Genomic DNA, 20,241 nt, shown 5'->3' with positions numbered 1-20,241 from the left:
AAAACAACGGCGCATAAATATTTACTAAATGTTCAGAAAATTCTGTTTTCCTTGAAAAAAAGGTGGTTCATGGATCGAGTTTCACTTTAATGGTTTCAGTCATTGTTGAGCTGGTTTTGGTCAAAATGTTCATTAAAATCTCAAATTACGTCAAAACCGTCGTAGTTTCCTCGTCTGTATCAGATTTCCCTTCACGTTTTTGAGGAAATGGTTTGCTAGGACTTTTTAAGAAGTTTCTCTTATTTTGAGTAACCGTGGTATGAGATATTGTAAAAATAAGTTTGTTTTTTAGTCATATAAATTATAAAATCTACCCTGGAGTTTTATCCAGTGTTATTTTTTATTGATTATTTAAGTGAATTTATAGTTATTTTACAGTTTTACTGGTGTGTGTGTTGTGGAATGTTTAGTCCAAGAAAAATTTGGTATTTCTCACCAAATTCTTACACAATTTATATACACGCACTGTGTGAAATCACCTGAAAGCAGTGTGTGAAATACTGGAACTGGAGTTTCCACAATATATGAAAAGAAATAAATTGAAAAAAAAAAAAATTCCACACAGGTCACATGCTTTCTGCAGCTGCACGTAACATTCAAGGTGTTTTTCGAGCATAGTAATTTACATACACGGCGCGCCATGTGGCGCATTAATCGTGTTTTTCTTCGATTATAATGTTTTTATGATCGTGAGAAGCCAAAAACCAAAATCATGAAAAAAATTCAATTAATCTTCCAGCCCTAGTTTAGACCCCCCTCAAACCCCCTTGCCTTTGAGGCTTTCAGGGGGTCTAACCCCCCCACACCCCCATGTATTATGTAGTTCTAGTTCTATCTTTATTACAGGATTTAGATTTAAATTACACAGTACGACATTTAATGTTTGTTTATTTTAATTTAATAGACAAGTAAGACAATAGTTTGGCTTTAATATCGCACAAAAATAAACGTTGTTTTTTTTTGTTGCCTTGATCGAACTATTGTTTGTTGTTTTCTATCCATAATGACCATAATTCCAATTTAATTTCCAGGTTCTCCAAACATCACCTACCTTCTCTGTGGAGGAGCTGATGGTCACGAGTTCACGATTCTTCGCAGATAAAACGACGACGATGATGATGTTGTTAAAAAATCACCTGGAGCTGAACTGAAGTCCGTCTCAAGGAGAAGAAGAAGTTTCTTCAGGTGAGAGTCTCAATTATGACGTCTCGTGTTTCAGTTTAAGGCTTTTTAAAAAAAACTCCTCCTCTTCTTCTTCTGAGCTTGGATTACCAGGATTAAGTCTGCGTTTCTCACGTCTCTGCGTACGACATCGAGACAGAAACCTGTCGACAAATCCACGTAAACAGCTCTGATTTCACGGACAACAAAACAAGTTTCGTCTCCAGTTACAAACAAACTGAGGTTTAATGTTTAAATTTACACACTTTTATTCCCTGGAAACTTTATTTTATTCGTCCAAAAGTTCATTTAAAAACAATAACGTCAGCGTTTTAGGGACAAAATTGTTATATATTTGATTTATAAAAACAACAACAACATTTGTTCCCTGCACCAAACCCCGTAGAGAACATGAGCGTTTTTAGCTTGTGGTGACACAGGCGCTTCTGGTCCACTGCTGCCCCTTGTGATCACTTTGTGTCACTGATGTTAATCCAAACTGAGGATTTCAAATTCTGAAGTCACATAACATCACATTTAAACTTAAAAATGGAGTCAGCCGTGGATCAACAACTCCTGTGTGCCGTGACGTAAAATGGACGATTTTCTCTATGGAGTTTGGTGCCGGGACATATTCTTCAGATACATACCGCATGTATTTACAGCGTTTGTCCACCAGGGGGCAGCAGTGATGGGTCGGGGCACAGATGCTTTTCAAAAACAGCTGCTCTTTTTATTAATGTGAGATACAGTCGTCAACAACAACAAAAACAACAACACAAAAACAACGACAGGAGCAGCGCAACAGGTAAACAACGCACACACACACATACATACAAACAAACACACACACTCTCAGTGATTTGGATAAATGACATTGGCTCCCCCGCCCCCCCCCGACATTCCTCACTGGCAGCCATGTTGGTTCCTCAGCGCTGCCTGCGATCAGCTGCGTTTTATTTTCAGTCGTGAAGCGCGAATCAGGTTCTTGCGATCTTACGCAAATTTGTCCTAATTTCACATTTTGGACCATTTTTAACGTATTCACTAAGAGCTAACTGTCCTCAGAAGCACCAAGGGTTATGTTGCCCTCTGGACATATTTTGTAACTACAAAAATACTGCTGTTTCCCCCCCCCCCCCGCATGAATACGTACTGCGGAAAGTCCAGGGTTGTTTGTAGTCGTAGTAGAACCACCTTCTGGAACGTTCCGTAGACGTTTATTGACGTTTTGTAGCATTAGCTTGTTCTGCTTAATCTGGTTCTGGTGAGAGAAAACGCAACTTTTTCGCGGCACGTAAATTGACGTCCTCATTTCACATTTCGGACAATTCAAGACAAAACTGTCCTCAGAGAAAGAAAATGTGTCATTTTAAAGCTACAGTGTGTAAATGATGTCGCCCCCTGGAGGAATTCTGAGTAATTACAATAATACTGCTGTTTTTTTCCACATGAACACACACTGGTGAACGTCCAAGATATCGTTTTTAAGAAGTAGAATTACCCTCTGGAACGTTTCGCAGGCACTTATTGCCGATTTGAGTCGTACGATTTTGTAGCGCTAGGCGGCCGATTTGTTCGCGCAGTAAAACGAGTCACTTCCTGTGTTTGTTGCCGTGGCGATACTGTATTTATGACGATGAATGACATATTTACCACCGATATAAGCAAATGTGTTGTTTTTTTGTAGTGTAGCATGTTATTAAAGGTCCAGTGTGTACTTTTCTGTAGACATTGACATTGGTTTGTCCCGGTCCTGAAGTCCCACAGTCGTCTTTAGGCCTTTTGTGAGCTTTGGATGCACAGAACATGGCACCATGTGTGAGAGAACGTGAGGTCATTTAGAAGAGGGAGGGGTTTTAATTATCGTAAAAAAAGGTCGTAGCTGCAGTGACGAGGTTGGACGCGGAGAAGAAACAGGAAGTAAAGGAGTAAGTTTAAAGCTCTGGTCTGTTTTCACATTGTCTGGGGAGGACGTTGGTCAGTGAGCCGCGTTCAAAGGTCCAGTGCGTAAGATTTAGCGATTATTCGCAGAAATTGGATTACGACATATAGCCTTTTTTCCGTAGCCTTTGAAACAGTTTACGTAAACCGACAGAGGAGGAGGAAGAAGTTCTCCATTTGTTGCAGTCTTCAGTCTCACCACTAGATGTCACTAAACCTTACACACCGGATCATTCGTGATTCACGATTTTAAAGAAAAAACACCTCTGGACGTCCCTCTAGCACATGAGATGCAGTACGTCTTTGGACCAGGAGGTGGCGGTTGTCTACGTAAAAGTGGAAACGCGGAAAAACCCTTTGCCTTTGTAGTTTTTGCACCAGGACTCGTTTAACTGCATGATTTTTTAAAGTTGGGGATGATGTTCTTTAACCCTTCTGTGGCCATGTGTCACGCGTACTTCACCATTACCGTAACTCCGGTCTATGAGTTACCGTAACTAACTCAGACTGTTTGTGACATCTAGAAAATTCAAAAACTATGGATATAGAGATAAAAAAGTGCACTCTTAGAAATAAAAGTGCTAAGTAGAACCATATAAGGTTCTTCGGCTTGGAGAACCCTTTTTGGCTCCAGGTAGAACCCTTTTAAAACCCTTTATTACGGAAAGGGGTTTCAAAGGGTTCTCTGGATCAAAATGGTTCTTACTGGAACAATTAGTGTTACCAAGAACCCTTGATGAAGCAAATGGTTCCAGGTAGAACCTCAGCCCTTGTAGAAGAACCCTTTTGGAACCCTTATTTCTAAGAGTGTGGTAGAAGACGGATGGATATCGGAAAGCAGAGAAATTTGCGCCCATATACTTGTCATTACGGTAGAACCTCAGGACTTCGGCGACACGACCGTTCAATCCAAGACAGTTCCGACCGTTTCGGACAATTCGACATCACGATGGTCATAACAGGGTTAAAAGAAAGACTCACATTTATGAGGAGGGGGGGGGGGGCGAGTAAAGGAGTAACACCGACACGTAGAAGGCAGTGACCACGGCGTGGACCTTTGACGTCAGCGACAGGCTAACAGTAATACAGGTAAATGTTGACGTCAGGAAGGTCCGATCCGTTTGCTAGCAGCAGGTGTTTGTGTAGCACCAATAAGAGAACGTCGTAGTGTGACCAGTCGGTACCAGTGGCTTTGGTGCGGAGAAGGTTTTAGCGGTTTTTGCGTCGCGTCAGGGCCGCGGCGCCTTACAGGACTGACAGCAGGCCTTCCTGTAGTACCAGTGAGAGCACAGCTTCACCTTCAGGACCAGAGCACAGTTGGCCGTCGGTTTGTCTTGACAGGAGTCGTCCAACGATACGGACGCCGCCGGAGCCGCCGCTGGACAAACAGGCGGGAAAACGAAGACGTCATCGTGAAGAAAACGACTTTATGATTTAAGGCTGCGGTGAGTTTGTTTTCTCTACCTGGTCCTTCTGTCGGACAGCTCTGGATCTCGCAGCTCTGTCGAGCCTCGGGCTTCAGAGCCGAGTCGCAGCTGAGGCCCCTGGCTACAAGCTCCTCCCCCTGGTAACACTTGACTTCTCGGACCTGGACGCCGCTCCCACAGGTCTTACTGCACTGAGGGGGAACAGGGGATTTTTAACTTTTTCACCAAATTTCAGTGATGAAGTATTGCCGGGCACGTTAACGCGTTAACGGCGGTTAGCGCACGTTAACGGCGGCTAACACACGTTAACGCAGGACGTGTTTCCATGACAACTGACCGGAAAAAGACCCGCATGACGTCATGTTTACGTGACTCCCGATGTTAAAACGAGTCTCTAAAGTAACGCTAAACTTTTAAAAACAGAGGCACACATACGCAGTACACAGGTACGCTAGTTATTTGTAGCGTTGCTCTTCTCGTTCAGATAAACAGACCGCTCCAGTTCGACTGTAGGCGCGCTAACGTCGCTAAAGAAGCTAACGCAGCTAACTGGTAAACGGTGCCTGGACTCCGGTGTCGCGGCACGTAAACATGACGTCACACGCGTCTTAAATAAAAGTTAAAGGATATAAAGGATAAATAAATCTTCCTACATAGAAAATAGCCAGATATAACTAGCTAGTAAGAAAAAGAAATAAACATTTCTATTGAAAGCTAGCTAGCAAGAAACAGCCAGATAGCTAGCTAAGAAAAGGAAAATGGCTAAAGATAGCTAGTTAGAAAGTCAAACTTGCTAAAGATAGCTAGTTTTTCTGTCTACTCTTTTTTTTTATTATTTTATTACTATTGATAGATCTCTCTGAACAGAAAATAGCTAGCTATAGCTCGCCAGCAAGAAAAATAAAGAACAAATTCTGTTGAAAGCTAGGTAGCTAGAAAGAAAAACAGCTAGCTAAAAAGAAAGGAAAAATCGCGAAAGATAGCTAGGTAGTAAGACAAAATAGCGGCACGTAAAAACATGACATCACGCGTGTCTTTGTCCGGTCAGTCGTAGTGGAAATGCATCATGCGTTAATGTGCGTTATACGTTGACGCCGTTAACCGCCGCTAACGCGTGAACGTGCCCAGCGCTCGGAAAAAGATGAACCTAGCAGTTTAATCAAGTAACAGTCAACAGATTGAAGTTTTTAAACCAAAACATAGGGAGATCCGGAGTCACCTGGGACCAGGATGTGGTAAACCACTTGGAGCAGGGCCTCTGGAAGCAGGAGGAGCTGGTCTCTGGTTTGTGGTGGAGGTCACAGCTGCCGTCTGGAAACTCTTTGAAGACGCCACCCTCCAGTCCGGCACAGACCACCTGACGCTGCCGTGCGCCGCGGCCGCAGCTGGCATTGCACTGGGCGGACGAACACACTTTTAGTGAACGGGTTCGCTCTCGATTGTCGTCGTCTTTAAAAAGCGAGCGAGACAACAATTTACCTGCTGCCACTCCTGCTCCACCCAGTGGGGGGCGCAGTTTCGGTCACCACAGGGATAGATGGCCAGCGGGCGCAGCGATTGGTCGCACTGCTCCTCTGACATCACGACACCACCCGACGATCGACAGGTCACCGCACGGACCATCCTCCCCTCGCCACACACACCTGAGCACTGGCACACACACACACGTAAAAATTACAGTGTGTAAATGATGTCGCCCCCTGGTGGAATTCTGAGTAATTACAAAAATACCGCTGTTTTTTTATACACACTGGTGAATGTCCAAGATTTTGTTTTTTAGAAGTACATTTTAAAAACCAAAATCTTGGACATTCACCAGTGTGTATAAAAAAACAGAGGGAAACGTTTTGCAGGCACTTATTGCCCGTTTTGAGTCGTACGATTTTTGTAGCGCTAGGCGGCCGATTTGTTCGCGCCGTTGTTCGTGGAGTAAAACAAGTCACTTCCTGTGCATGTTGCCATGGTGATGCAAGAGACAACGCCACAAAACAGTCACACTACCGCGATATTTCACTGTATCTGACTTGATCGAACGACATATTTGCCATCAAAATAAGCGAGTGTTAAGCCGTGAGAAGCCTTTTTTTTGTAGTGTAGCATATTATCAAAGGTCCAGTGTGTACTTTTCTGTTTTTGTGTTATTAAACTCACAGGACCCCAGTCAGAAACTGTCCATCTTCTGTCACAGGGCGGACCCTCGCATTCCTGGCTTTCTATTGGCTGATGGGTCTTGTTGCACAGTCTCATCTCCATGGAGCAGCGGACCTCGCGAGTCCGAACACCGCGAGAGCCGCAGCGCGCTGAGCACTAAAAATCACAAGGGTATACAAATATTTGATTGATATTTGTGTTTGTATACGTGTATTAACTTCAAGATTGGTCACGTAACTCAGTACCACACAGCACCAGGATAACGGCGTTGCATCGTTACCTCCGACCACTCGGACACCTCCCACTGTGGTCCGCAGCTCTGTCCGTGGCAGACCTTCCTGTTGGCCGGTTTGTGCAGATCGTGTAACAGACACAGCGAATCGTAGACGGAGGAGTCGAGGCCCGGCGACAGCATCTTCCAGCAACGCACCGTACGGTACTGGACGCCCTCGCCGCAGGTACGAGAGCAATCGCTCCACCCACTGGTTTCCCACCTGAGGAACAAGTAGTTAATAGAGATGGTGTCGTCAGTAACTGCTGAACAAAAAGCCAGTTTGAATCTAAAGGAACATTTTAAAGCTACTACATGTAGTTATTTAGATTTAGCATAGGCTGTTTGTTGGGAAAAAATTATTCCAGTGAAACTTATTTTTCTTTTCATTGTCAAATATTTAAATCATACTTTAGCAGTAATTAGACATACATAACTATAGATAGATAAATAAATAAATCTTCCTAGATAGAAAATAGCCAGATATAGCTAGCAAGAAAAAGAAAGAAACATTTCTATTGAAAGCTAGCTAGCTAGAAAGAAAAACAGCTAAAGATAGCTAGCTAAAAAAAGGAAAAATATCTAAAGATAGCTAACTAAAAGGAAAGACAAAATAGCTAAAGATAGCTAGTTAGAAAGACAAATTAGCTAAATATAGCTAGTTAGAAAGATAAAATTGCTACATAGAGCTAGTTAAAAAGATAAAATTGCTACATATAGCTAGTTAGAAAGACAAAATAGCTAAAGATAGCGAGTTAGAAAGACAAAATAGTTACATATAGCTAGTTAGAAAGACAAAATAGCGACATATAGCGAGTTTGAAAGAGACAAAATAGCTACATATAGCTAGTTAGAAAGACAAATTAGCTAAAGATAGCGAGTTAGAAAGACAAAATAGCTACATATAGCTCGTTAAAAAGACAAAATAGCTAAAGCTACCTCGTTAAAATGGGATGACGGAATTGGGAGACAAAGGGATTGATCAATTTTACGAGTTTTTCTTCCTGTTGTAGCAGCAGTAATTGATGGTTTCTTTCAGCGTTTCTATTAAATCTGATGAGTCATCCAAAATTAGTCATCACCTCTTCTGCGTTTGTTACTGAAGCTTGTGCCAAAGTATGAAGCTGAGCACTTGTGAAGTGAGTCAGTGAGTCAGTGAGTGGTCGTACCGTGGAGGACATTCTTTTCCAGTGCAGAACTCGTGTGTTGGCTCTGGTTTGGTCAGAGAGTCACAGTAACTGTCGTCCACTTCTGTGCCATCATAACGGACACACAGGGCGTAGCTGGTGGTGATACCTGGTAATACACAAACACACACAAACACAAACACACAGAGACTTTAAAATTAATGACAGTTTACAATATCTTCAATTATATTTGCCACCAAATGGAAACTGACATTTATACCACCTGCACCAAATCCCATAGAGAAAATCATCGATTTTACAAACACTACACAGGATGTTATTGATCCACTTTAGCCTCTATCGGTCAGTTCAACTGTGTTATTTTGTGACTTAGGTTCATGTGGAGCAAGGATTTAAATCACCAAAGTCAGGCAAACCGACCAAATGATACAGCAGTGGACCAGCAGCTGCCGTGTCGCCGTGAGATAAAAACGCTGATTTTCTCAATGGACTCTGGTGCGGGTGAGTGTGCGCTTTTCAAACTTGAGTTTCTAGTCGTTCATCGGCCTAAATGTGGATTAGACATTAGTTAGATGTCGAGTACCATCTGATCCGTCTCAGTAACATCATACAGTAAATACATAAGGTGTAGGACGAGTTTACCTGTCGTACAGGTGGTGCTGCACGGAGCGTAAGCAGAAACCTTCCAGCGATACATGTCGGCCAGGCTAATTTCTGAGTCCAGACCCACGTCAAAGTCATTGCTACAGAGGAAACAAAGAGTGAACATATGTACTCATACAAATGTAATGTTTTTGATTAGTTTTAGTGTTTGCACGCACTCCAAAAGTAAATAAAAATAAGGTAAATAAGACGGCAGGGATGGTACGGTAGAGTGTGAGAGTGTGTGAATGTGTGAGAAGTAAGAAAATGTAATAAATAAATGTTTTTTGAATAACTAAAACAAGATCCCTGATTTTACAGCTTCTTAAATGTGAATATTTACTCGTTTCGTTGCTCCGTTTAACAAAAAAACATTAAAATTGGATCATTTTGGGGTCTTTTACACATTTTTTTAAACATTTTCTGTCATTTTATGGTCCAATTATAAAAATAATCGCTAGTTGCAGCAGCCCGACTGTACATAACTGAGAATTTTATATATCAACACCAATAATATCGCATTATATCCTGCATGGAGTGGAAAATAAATCCAAAGACTACGTTAGAACTGTGTCTCTGTATGAAATGCAATAATGATTTATTGAATTCTAGCTCAAAACAAAGTGTGTGTAAGACAAATAGATGGTTTAAGAACAACACAAGCTGCTGTGTGACAGCATGTGAACAGCTGTACCTCTCTGTGTTTGCTGCCTGCACTGCAGACACCTGCTGCAGCTGCACTGCAGACACCTGCTGCAGCTGCACCGCCGCGGCAGCAGAAGCAGCAGCAGTGTGTGTGACGACGGCGTCCACGGAGGACGCCGCGTCTGCGTGTGTCGCTGCTGAATGGAGCTCAGTGAGCGTGTGTTTGACGGCGTACGTGTTGGACTGCGTGAGGGAGTGTGTGTTGCCGTGCGTCTGGTTGAACTGGAGCTCCTCCAGCAGCAGATAAGGATCCTCTTCAGGCAGAACTGCAGCGTGGATACTTTGACTCCCTGTTAGACGGAGAGAGGAGATTTAAAAATTAGCGGTTGTAACATGAACGCGTTGACCCCGAAAGCGACGTCGTCGTTGTCTTCTTAGCAATGGAGGCCATGTTGGAATCCAACGTTGTGGTTGGTGAGGTTTCCTCGTTAAATAAAGTTTAAAAAATGAAAGAAAAGAAAACGGTGCACGACCAATTCTTAGGTCATTGTTGCGTCCAGACTAGATTAGCAAGCTAGGTTAGTAAAGCTAGCCATAACACTGAAGAATATTTCAACAAATATACCATATAAAAAGTTTCAGAAAAAAATGGACTCAGGCTTAAAGTGAATTTAAAAAACCCAGAAACACTTCTGTTATTCTTGTGGCTGCTGTGTTTTTCATAAAGGACTAGATTAGCATGCTAGTTAGCAAACCTAGCAATAATGCAGAAGGCATTTCCAAAATGGGCTCAGGTTTAATAAAGTGAAAGTTGTAGTTTTTTTAATAATAAAAACAAAACAATCACTTCTGTCATTTTTGTGGCTGCTGTGTTTATCATAAAGGACTAGATTAGCATGCTAGTTAGCAAACCTAGCAATAATGCAGAGAGCATTTCCAAAATGGGCTCAGGTTTAATAAAGTGAAAGTTGTAGTTTTTATAATGATAAAAAAAAAACAATCACTTGTGTCGTTTTTTTGGCTCCTGTGCTTATCATAAAGGACTGGATCAGCATGCTAGTTAGCGAGTGTTGCTGTAACGCTAATATTAACCACCAAATAACCTGATTAGCCTCCAATATCATCATATAAATATTTAAAAACTATGTAAACTAAGTTATTCTTAGTTTATGTGGTATGGATCCACTTTGGCTGTTTTGTGCAATGGAACCATCAAGTATTTCCTGCAAGAAATGTCATTTCTCCTGGGGTTTTATTTTGTCTCCTGGAGTGATGTTCTACACAGTTTAAGGTCAACTCCAATCACAGAAATGCTTGTACTTTGTGTTTAAACAGGATTATAGTGCCTTTCCGCCCACTTAATTCCCTTTTAAAGGTCAAGTACAGTTACAGAAATGTACACTGGGTGCTTGTACTTTGTATTTAAATGGGGATTATAGTGCTTTTCCACCCACTTAATTCCCTTCGTGTGGAGGATTTGACCCTGACTGTGGCCCAACCCTAACCAATTAGCAACGATGGTAGCCTCGAAAAATGTTTCATGCAAATATTTTTGTTAAATGACTCGTTTATGGAGGGGGGAAAAAAAGGTTTAATTAGTGTTTCCTTTACCTGGGAAAGTGAGAATCAGAGTGTTGTCATCAGCAGTCGATGGCTCATCGATGGAGTTGGAGGAACTCCCTGAAGAGACGAACAAAGATGAGACCCAGAAGAACACAGTGGACATTTCAGCTGATGTCGGAGGAGAACTTATCACTCACTGTAACCAGGTGGTGCAGGAGGTCCCTGCTCCTCCACGTCATTGTGGCTGAACACATGACCGCTGACGTCAGCCGGTCTGTACACCAACATGGCTGCCGGCGGTGGAGGACTGGGCGTGCGGATTTCCCACACAGCTCCTTCTTCTTCTTCTTCTTTTTCTTCCTCGTCCTCCTCCTCTTCCCGCTCCTCATCGCCATCTTCTTCTTCCTCCTGAGCGTTGTAGCGATGGAGGCTCCCTCTGCTGTGGTTGGACAGTCGCGCTTCCTCGCTCAGCTCGTTGTGCGTGAAGTTGAGGTGGGAGTGGTCGGGAATCGTTGTGACGCCCTCCGCCGCGGCGATGCCGTAAGACCGGAGGGGGACTGTGAACTCGTAGGTGATGTGCGGGAGCTTCCCGTTCAAGTTGTAGTACTACAAACACAAAAACAACAAAAAAATTACAAATAAGAAACATATTCATATTTAAGACAATCACACTAAATAGATGTGCGCTACCATGACATTGAGGCCGTGCAGCGTCGGCCCCTGCGCTATGATGTACTCCAGCCCATCGGAGAAGACGTTGCTCGGGCGTCGGTACTTGAACACGGTTCCCGCCACGCGGAAGTTCTGGGGGTTGTCGAACACCGTGTTTCCGTTGAAGAAGAAATGACCGGCTTCATCTGACAGGGCTGGAGATGATGGGGGGGAAATACGACAGGGTTGGACTAAGACGAGGTCAGAAGAAAATGGTGCATGACCACTACCTAGGTCGTCGTCGTGTCCAGACTAGATTAGCATGCTAGGTTAGTAAATCCCGCCATAACAACAAATATACCATATGAAAAAGTTTCCGAAACAAATGGACTCAGGCTTAAAGTTAAAGCTGTATTTTTTTCCTCCCGAAACACTTCTGTCATTTTTGTGTCTGCGGTGCTTATCATAAAGGACTAGATTAGCATGCTAATTAGCAAACCTAGCAATAATGCAGAAAGCATCAGGTTTAATAAAGTGAAAGCTCTAGTTTTGTTTTTTTAAATAAAAAACCCCAAACACTTCTGTAATTTTTTGTGGCTGCTGTGCTTATCATAAAGGACTAGATAAGCATGCTAGTTAGCAAACCTAGCAATAATGCAGAAAGCAATTCCAAAATGGGCTCAAGTTTAATAAAGTGAAAGTTGTAGTTTTTTTAATAATAAAAACAAAACAATCACTTAGGTTGTGTTTATCATAAAGGACTAGATTAGCATGCTTGTTAGCGAGTGTTGCTATAACGCTAAAATTAACCACCAAATAACCTGATTAGCCTCCCATATCATCATATAAATATTTAAAGTTTATATGGTATTTTAGTGTACTTTTCTGGTAATCTGGTGACGTCATACTCAGTATATTGACCTTAAAGAAGAGGGAGGTTCTCACCCAGGATGTTCTCAGTCTTGTGTCTCTCGATTATCTGAATGTCTGTGGCTCCAGTCGGGATGTTAGTGATGAACACGTAGTAGCCTGATAGTGGATAAAAAAAATGTACAAATAACAAAAGAAGATAAACTAGTGCTATAAATACTACTGTACTGTATATGAAATTCAATCATGACAACAGCACATGTGTGCGCTCATTTACATATTACCATATTGGTAAATCAATGTCATTCTATGCACACAAATCATCTTATAAGAATCTAGCTTTGTCTGCATGTGCGTTTGTATGTGTGTGTGTGTGTTACCTAACTGTGTGAGTGCCTTCCTGTATGATCCAGAGATGCGTTGGCATGACGCGCCGTTGCCGCCACACACTCCACATCTGTCCACCGTCTTACTGCTGTAGAGCTCACCGTCGCACCCTACAGGCTGGAGTTTCAAGACACGTATTTTTATTTAATTTTATTTGTTTTCTAGGCTAAAAGATCTTCAGACGAGGAGAGAGGATGATTAGCATTGGTCTGGTATTTCCGTGATAAAGAGCTGCAAGTAAGTAAGTAAGTAAGTAACTTAATGCTAAAAAATCGATAATGATAATAAACACAAAACAATCACTTCTGTCATTTTTTGTGGCTGCTGTGTTTATCATAAACGACTAGATTAGCATGCTAGTTAGCAAACCTAGCAATAATGCAGAAAGCATCTGGTTTAATAAAGTAAAAGTTGTATTTTTTTAAGAAAATCCCAAACACTTCTGTAATTTTTGTGACTGCTGTGCTTATCATAAAGGACTAGATTAGCATGCTAGTTAGCAAACCTAGCTATAATGCAGAAAGCATTCCCAAAATGGGCTCAGGATCAATAAAGTGAAAGTTGTAGTTTTTTTAATTAAAAAACCCAACCACTTCTGTCATTTTTGTGGCTGCTGTGCTTATCATAAAGGATTAGATTAGCTTGCTAGTTAGCGAGTTTTGCTGTAATGCTAATATTAACCACCAAAGAAAATAACCTGATTAGCCTCCCATATCAACATATTTAAAAACTCTGTAAAACCACTGTCGCGGGGGTATTTTAGTGTAGTTTTGTAACTTAATGCTTATATTTTGTGTGAGTCCGTATTCATTGGTGTCAACCTAGTGGCCTCTCAAAACATTGCACATCGGTCCTTAAACGAGAAACGTACGATAATGATAATAAAAAACAAAATGGTGTTGGCATAAATTACCTGACAAATTCCTTCTATGCAGACGCCGTGGTATTTGGTGTCGCGGCAGAACGTGCCGTCGTGGGCCGGAACGAGGAGCTGTCGCTCGCCGCTGATGGTTGTGCACTGCAGGTCACACGGCTTGTTGGAGATGCTGATGTAATCGGCTACAGGGACGGAAAACGACAGGTAACGGTGGATTACCTCAAGTTTGGGAATGTTCTAGTACGTTCTACCATAGAAGAGCATGATGGCGGATAGAAAACTGACCTGGGTAAAGAGGAACCCACTGGAAGTATCTTCTTCCAAAGGCTTTGGAGTTAAACTGGGAACACTGGTGTTGTTTGAAGCTAACACTGGGACTGGGACATGGCTGGAGACGACACAACGCACACATAGCTTAAAGCAGTGATTCCCAAACACTGGGTCGGGACCCACAGATGCTACGCTGTAGAGTACGAATTTGCTTAATTTTTCTATGTATTTTAGACAATTTGCATAAAAATGAGTGTTGGGCTAACCGGCAGCTCACGGCGTCAATGTAAACGCGCATTTACGAATAACGCGTAATAAACGTTTTACTCATGTTTACGCGCCGCGGCATTGGACTCCAAGCACCGTTTACCAGTTAGCGCCGTTAGCTCCTTTAGCGCTGTTAACGCACCTAGAGTGGAACTGGAGCGATCTGTTTATTAAAGGAAAAGAGCAGCGCTACAAATACCTAAACATGGCACGTCTTTTTTCCGGTCAGTCGTCACGGAAACGCGTCACACGCTAACATGCGCTGACGTTGACGCTGTTAACACGCCCATCGCTAATAAAAATGTGTTTTTATTCATTTAAAACTACTTTATTTGTCGTAACAGTTCATGTATAACAACTAAATTCTAAAAAAACTAACTAAATAACTATCAGTACCTGGTTTGGGCAGAGCTGGTATTGTTTTGGAGAGCCAACACAATATGAGCTGTTGTTCTGCGAGGTCGACAACCTGAAATACAAGACAACAAGACAAAATTTGGTTACTTTACGCAATCACTGCATACCTGACCACCAACGACGGCATGTACAGCAAAGTAAGAGGTACCATATAATCCTTCAGCTTCTTAAAAAGGCACTGTCACATGCAAAACAATGTTTTAATTAGATCATAAAGTTTCTGGACAAACTACAGTTGGGATAACTGGCCTCTGGAAAAGCTGCATTGCTGGCTGCTACAAAAACCGACTCCACTGAGAGACACCTCTTCACTTCAAACTTATAAATCAAGACTATTGCCTAAATGTTTACAGTCGGGAGGGACCGGCGAACCGCTGAATGTGGACATACAGAATAAATTATTTGCTTGTGGTCTGAGATACCGAGTCCATTTTTTTTTTTTATTTGTGGCCTGCAGCCTGTGTGTGGGGTAACTGAGTCACCGAGACACTCGTAAAGCACAAACGTCTGCTAGCTTTGAGACGTAAGAGAGACAAATGTGTCTGTGTTCTGGCAAAAGTCGATAGGTGAAGGTTTTAAGGCGCCGTTTAATAGCGACGGAAAACGCGTCAAACAAACGTGCTTGTTGTAGTTTTCTGGTTGCGATTGCTATCCAGTAATAGCATCTTAACGAATTTTGCATGGGGAATGGAAGCCATGTTAAAGCTCACATAGAGCGTAAGTTACAATTAACGTTGTTTTTTTGGTGTGTATCTGCGCCATTACCTCGTTTATGAAGACCTTAATTTCGTAAACAAACAGTTCAGCCACTGCTGAGAACGATGGGTTTTATCGTATTCTCGGACTGTGCAAGCGCTCTGAAAAAGCCTGGCTCCAGGCACTAGTCCGGGCACATCCAGTTGCGTACATTGAAGCACAGAAGAAGAAGAAGAACGTCCGTTGTGGAGATGTTTCCGGCTCCGGGTCAAAGGTCGTCAAAGGGACTGTGGAGGGGAGTCGTGCCGAAGCCACGAGTAGCAGTGCATCCAACGTTCCAGATGGGGGAGCTGCGCTTCTGAGAGCTGACGTGCTAATGACGTCATTCCCAGGTACCTGGCCAATCACCAAGACAGTTGGGAAAGCTCTCGTTGGCTGGCCAATAACAAAGCACTTCTGTCTTCTGGGGGTGAGATTTCATGTCTGAAACAGCGCGACTGACGAGAGCTTCAGCGAGGAGAGATTTCTATCGGCTCGTTTGCAGCGACTGGGAGGTTTTTGACCATAAAAACAAGTTAATGTATGTAAGTAGACCTCCATAACTCACATATATGTGCGACAGGACCACTCTATGGGAGCTTTAAACGCTTCGAGGTTGGCCAAAACACAAAAACTACGTGAGACTTCCTTTAGTCGTCCATTAATTCATTGTCTACGACTTTATCCTCCACATGAAGGTCATGGGGGCCACTGGAGCCAAATCTCGGGTTGACGGTATGGCCAAAGGCGGAGGACACACCCTGGACACGTCGCTAGTCCATTCACACCTACGGTCAGTTTCAAGCGTCCAATGAACCGGTTTGGATTGGTCGGTTGGTTGGCCGGCCTGGGTCTTTTTGCTGCAAGGCAACACAGCTAGCCACTGCTCCATCGTGTGACCCATGTGAGGGTTAGGGTAAGCCACAGATACAAATTTGTATCACAGCAAACAATATCATATCTTCTGCTCATGTGTTTCGGTATATTTGCCAGACTTTTAAGTCCATACAACTGAAACATGGGACTTTTTTTTTTTGGCATTAAAGGGAAAAGGAACCTCTTTATTGGTTTGAAACCAGCTGTTGGAAAAGCATCTCAAGGGTCTTCAGTACTTCAGAAGTTTACAAAATTTCGCAACAAGTACCATGTGTCTGCATCAGTTGTACCGAGAAAAATCTAAATGTGCTGCAGTTTATATTCAATGTGATTATAATTCTTTATGTGTGTGTGTGTGTGTGTGTGTGTGTGTGTGTGTGTTGGGGACCCTAAAGAACTCCAGCATGGAGTTAATGCATCTGCCTTTCATTACCAACGTTAACCCCCCCCCAACCCCAACCGGCACATAACACACATACACAGCCCACCTCGGTCTCAGCTATCTCTGCCTCGCTTTCTTCAGCCCATCCTCCTACACGGTGTCAATGGTAAAAGTGGGAGAGACGGCGGGAAGAGGTGAGCGCGAGGTCACTATGTGAAAGTCTAATTGGTCGAGGCGAGCGGCGACGATGCGAGGAGGAAGAGGAGGAAAGTGGTGGATTAATTGAGGAAAGGAGTGAAAAAGGGTTGAGGACTTAAAGTGGGGGGGGGGGGGCAGACGTCAGGGGTCCGTGGGGAGGAGAGAGGAACAAAGCCAGGGGGAAAGAGAGGGGAGGAAGGGGGAGACGGAGCACCAGCAGTGAGGGCAGTGTGGCGTTAATCTTGGCTGACAGGAACTTCCGCAAGGCCGGCAGGGGAAGGTCACAGGTCACGAGATGGCTACAAACACACACATTCTGTCAACACTCCACCTATCGTCACTCTGGAAAATGGACAGCACAGACCGAGGCTGCGTCAACAACACTGGGTCTTAAATCTGACTCCAGATCAGAAGAAATTCATCGATCTGCTCGTCAACTGCTGACCAGAACGTTGGTAGTGTAGTTCTAGCTTGTACGCTCTTAGAAATAAAAGTGCTAAGTAGAACCATATAAGGTTCTTCGGCTTGTCCTCATAGGAGAACCCTTTTTGGCTCCAGGTAGAACCTTTATAAAAAGGTTCCACCTTGAACCCTTTTAAAACCCTTTATTAAGGAAAGGGGTTTTAAAGGGTTCTCTGGATCAAAATGGTTCTTACTGGAACCATTAGTGTTACCAAGAACCCTTGAAAAACCCTTTCTTCGTGGAAAGGGTTTTTTGATTTGCGTTTGTGTTTTTTGATTTGCGTTTTTTGATTTGCGTGCGTGATTTGTGTTTTTTGATTTGCGTGTGTGATTTGTGTTTTTTGATTTGCGTTTGTGTTTTGCGTTTGTGATTTGCGCTTGTGTTTTGTTTTCTTTGCGTTTGTATTTTTTGATTCGCGTTTGTGTTTTTTGATTTGTGTTTTTTGATTTGCGTTTGTGCTTTTTGATTTGCATTTTGTGATTTGCAATCGTACAATTATGTGTGTTTACACCGTAATAAACACACATAATTGTGAACTAAAACTAAACTAAAACTAAAAATTTGATAAGGGTCCCAAACAAAATCTCCCATGACCCATCTGTGAGTCCGACCCAGTCTTTGAAATTTAAGTTTTTAAGAACAAAAAAGATTGCGTCGGGAAAGTTGATGAGGCCTCAGTTTCACAAATTGTACTACATATATACAGTATATAGGTATAAATACTACACATCAGTTTCATGTGTGCAACCATTGATAAAAGCAAACACAATACCTCTGTATGAGACAGTGTCTTTCCTGACTCCTCACTCCTCCTCCACAGCTCCTGGAACAAGAGGACCAACTGGACCATTCTCCCCACCACTGGAACACCTCCTCCTGCCAGCAAACACACATGAGAACCCACGTCAGACGCGAACAGCCTGAACCATCACGTCATCTCGGTGAGGGAGAGGTGGAACCCATCAAACTGTGTTATTAGTACTGAATATTAACCAGGCTTCAGCGCTGACACACGAGCGCATTCTTAGATGTGACGATAAACCTCTGCGCCGCGCTAACAGGCGCCACCTGTGTCTGCACGTATTCATTACAGTTGGACACATATTTACAGTGGGATTAGGAGAGTGAGACGATGACGGAGGTCAGAAAATAGTCCCGAGTGTTTCTGTCGTACCTTGGTGATCGTCTGTTTGACACTCAGACTTCCGTGGCTGCGCTAATGTAGATGCTGCTGCTGTAGCTCCACCCTCCCTTCACTTCTGTCCTGGCAGACACACACCACATACACACTTATAACAATCTTAATTTACACGTATAGCTGTGATTGGCTTGTAGTGGCTACACCTTCTTTCGCGAGTTTATCTCTAACATTGTCCTTCTGTTGACGAATAAATCTGAATTTTTTTGATATGGGTATGTAATCGCGCAAGTTTCTCCCCATTAATTCTGTCAAAATCGTGATCAGACCCAACGAAATTGGGTATGTGTATGCTGGATCAGACGCTCTACACTCTTAGACATAAGGGTTCCAAAAGGGTTCTTCTACGAGGACTGAGGTAGGGTTTTTCAGAAGCAAATGGTTCCAGGTAGAACCTCAGCCCTTGCAGAAGGACCATTTTGGAACCCTTATTTCCAAAAGTGTATATCAGGATCCTTTATACTGCACTCTTAGAAATAAGGGTTCCAAAAGTGTTCTTCTACAAGGGCTGAGGTTCTACCTGGAATCATTTGCTTCTGAAAAACCCTTTCCTGAAGAAAGAGTTTTTCAAGGGTTCTTGGTAACACTAATGGTTCCAGTAAGAACCATTTTGATCCAGAGAACCCTTTTAAACCCCTTTTCTGAATAAAGGGTTTTAAAAAGTTTCTTGGTGGAACTTTTATAAAAAGGTTCTACCTGGAGACAAAAAGGGTTCTGCTATGAGGACAAGCCGAAGAACCTTATATGGTTTCCCCGAAGAAAGGGTTTTTCAATGGTTTCAAGGGTTCTTGGTAACACTAATGGTTCCAGTAAGAACCATTTTGATCCAGAGAACCATTTAAAACACCTTTCCTGAATAAAGGGTTTTAAAGGGGATCTTGGTGGAACCCTAAGGAACCAAAAGGGTTCCAGTTGGAAAGGCTCTACCTGGAGCCAAAAAGGGTTCTCCTATGAGGACAAGCCGAAGAACCGTATATGGTTCTACTTAGCTCTTTAATTTCTAAGAGTGTACCTTCAGACTAAATTCATCCAAATCTGGCCCAGATTTGGCGGCCATTCCATTTTAACAGAAAGTCTTCTGGATCCACTGGATCAACATACGTAAAAAATGTCAGTTTTTAACGTGTAAAATGCAGGTGACAAAATATTTAAAAGCCTCGGCAGAAGTCTGTTTTTACGACACGTCTGGTTTTCTTTTGTTTAACCAGGATCGTGTCAAGGAGAACGACCGCCAAGCAGAGTTTTCCAAACATTCCTATTCCCGGGCCACACTTTCTGGCATGTCTCAGGCGATTCTGAGGGGGTTTCTCCCTTCGCCAGACGAGACATACAATCCTTGCAGTAGGTTTTCGGGGTCCACCTCTGGGTCTCCTCCTCCCAGTGGGACCTGCCCGGAAAAGACCTCCAAAAGAAGGAGTTCGGGAGGCATCCTGGCCAGATGACTGAACCACCTCAACAGGCTTCGTTTGTAGTTAAGGAACGGCGGTTTTTACTCCAACACCAACACCCGCGACTTTAAAGTCAGAATTCTGACTTTCAGAAGTCAAATATTTGGACTTTTAGAATTCTAAATTGATTCTGAAAGTCAGAATTCTGAGAATCAAGTCAGAATTCAGTGTTTTAAAGTCAGAATTCTGACTTCTGACTTTAAAACAGAATTCTGACTTGATTCTCAGAATTCTGACTTTCAGAAGCCAT

The 20,241-nt window shown here is 42.8% G+C and overlaps 1 protein-coding gene across 1 annotated transcript; it reads right to left on the bottom strand.

The window, feature by feature from the left end:
• Positions 1 to 4,334: 4,334 nt before the first annotated feature.
• On the bottom strand, positions 4,335 to 19,972 carry LOC310942438 (ADAMTS-like protein 2; the record flags this gene model as incomplete). Its single annotated transcript, XM_083907818.1, has 20 exons — positions 4,335 to 4,483; positions 4,570 to 4,723; positions 5,752 to 5,928; positions 6,012 to 6,182; positions 6,684 to 6,839; positions 6,964 to 7,177; positions 8,124 to 8,250; positions 8,745 to 8,845; positions 9,439 to 9,739; positions 11,001 to 11,069; positions 11,150 to 11,558; positions 11,643 to 11,818; positions 12,549 to 12,632; positions 12,854 to 12,977; positions 13,774 to 13,919; positions 14,023 to 14,125; positions 14,671 to 14,743; positions 18,118 to 18,221; positions 18,549 to 18,609; positions 19,875 to 19,972. The coding sequence occupies 20 exons, from the start codon at positions 19,970 to 19,972 to the stop codon at positions 4,335 to 4,337; spliced, it is 2,997 nt and encodes a 998-aa protein (XP_083763944.1).
• Between the last annotated feature and the right edge of the window lie 269 nt (positions 19,973 to 20,241).

Source organism: Microchirus variegatus (assembly GCF_963457635.1).
Source record: "Microchirus variegatus genome assembly, chromosome: 21".
Taxonomy (NCBI): Eukaryota; Metazoa; Chordata; class Actinopteri; order Pleuronectiformes; family Soleidae; genus Microchirus; species Microchirus variegatus.
Note: the sequence above shows the minus strand (reverse complement) of the source record. Positions and strands in the feature narration are given on the sequence as shown.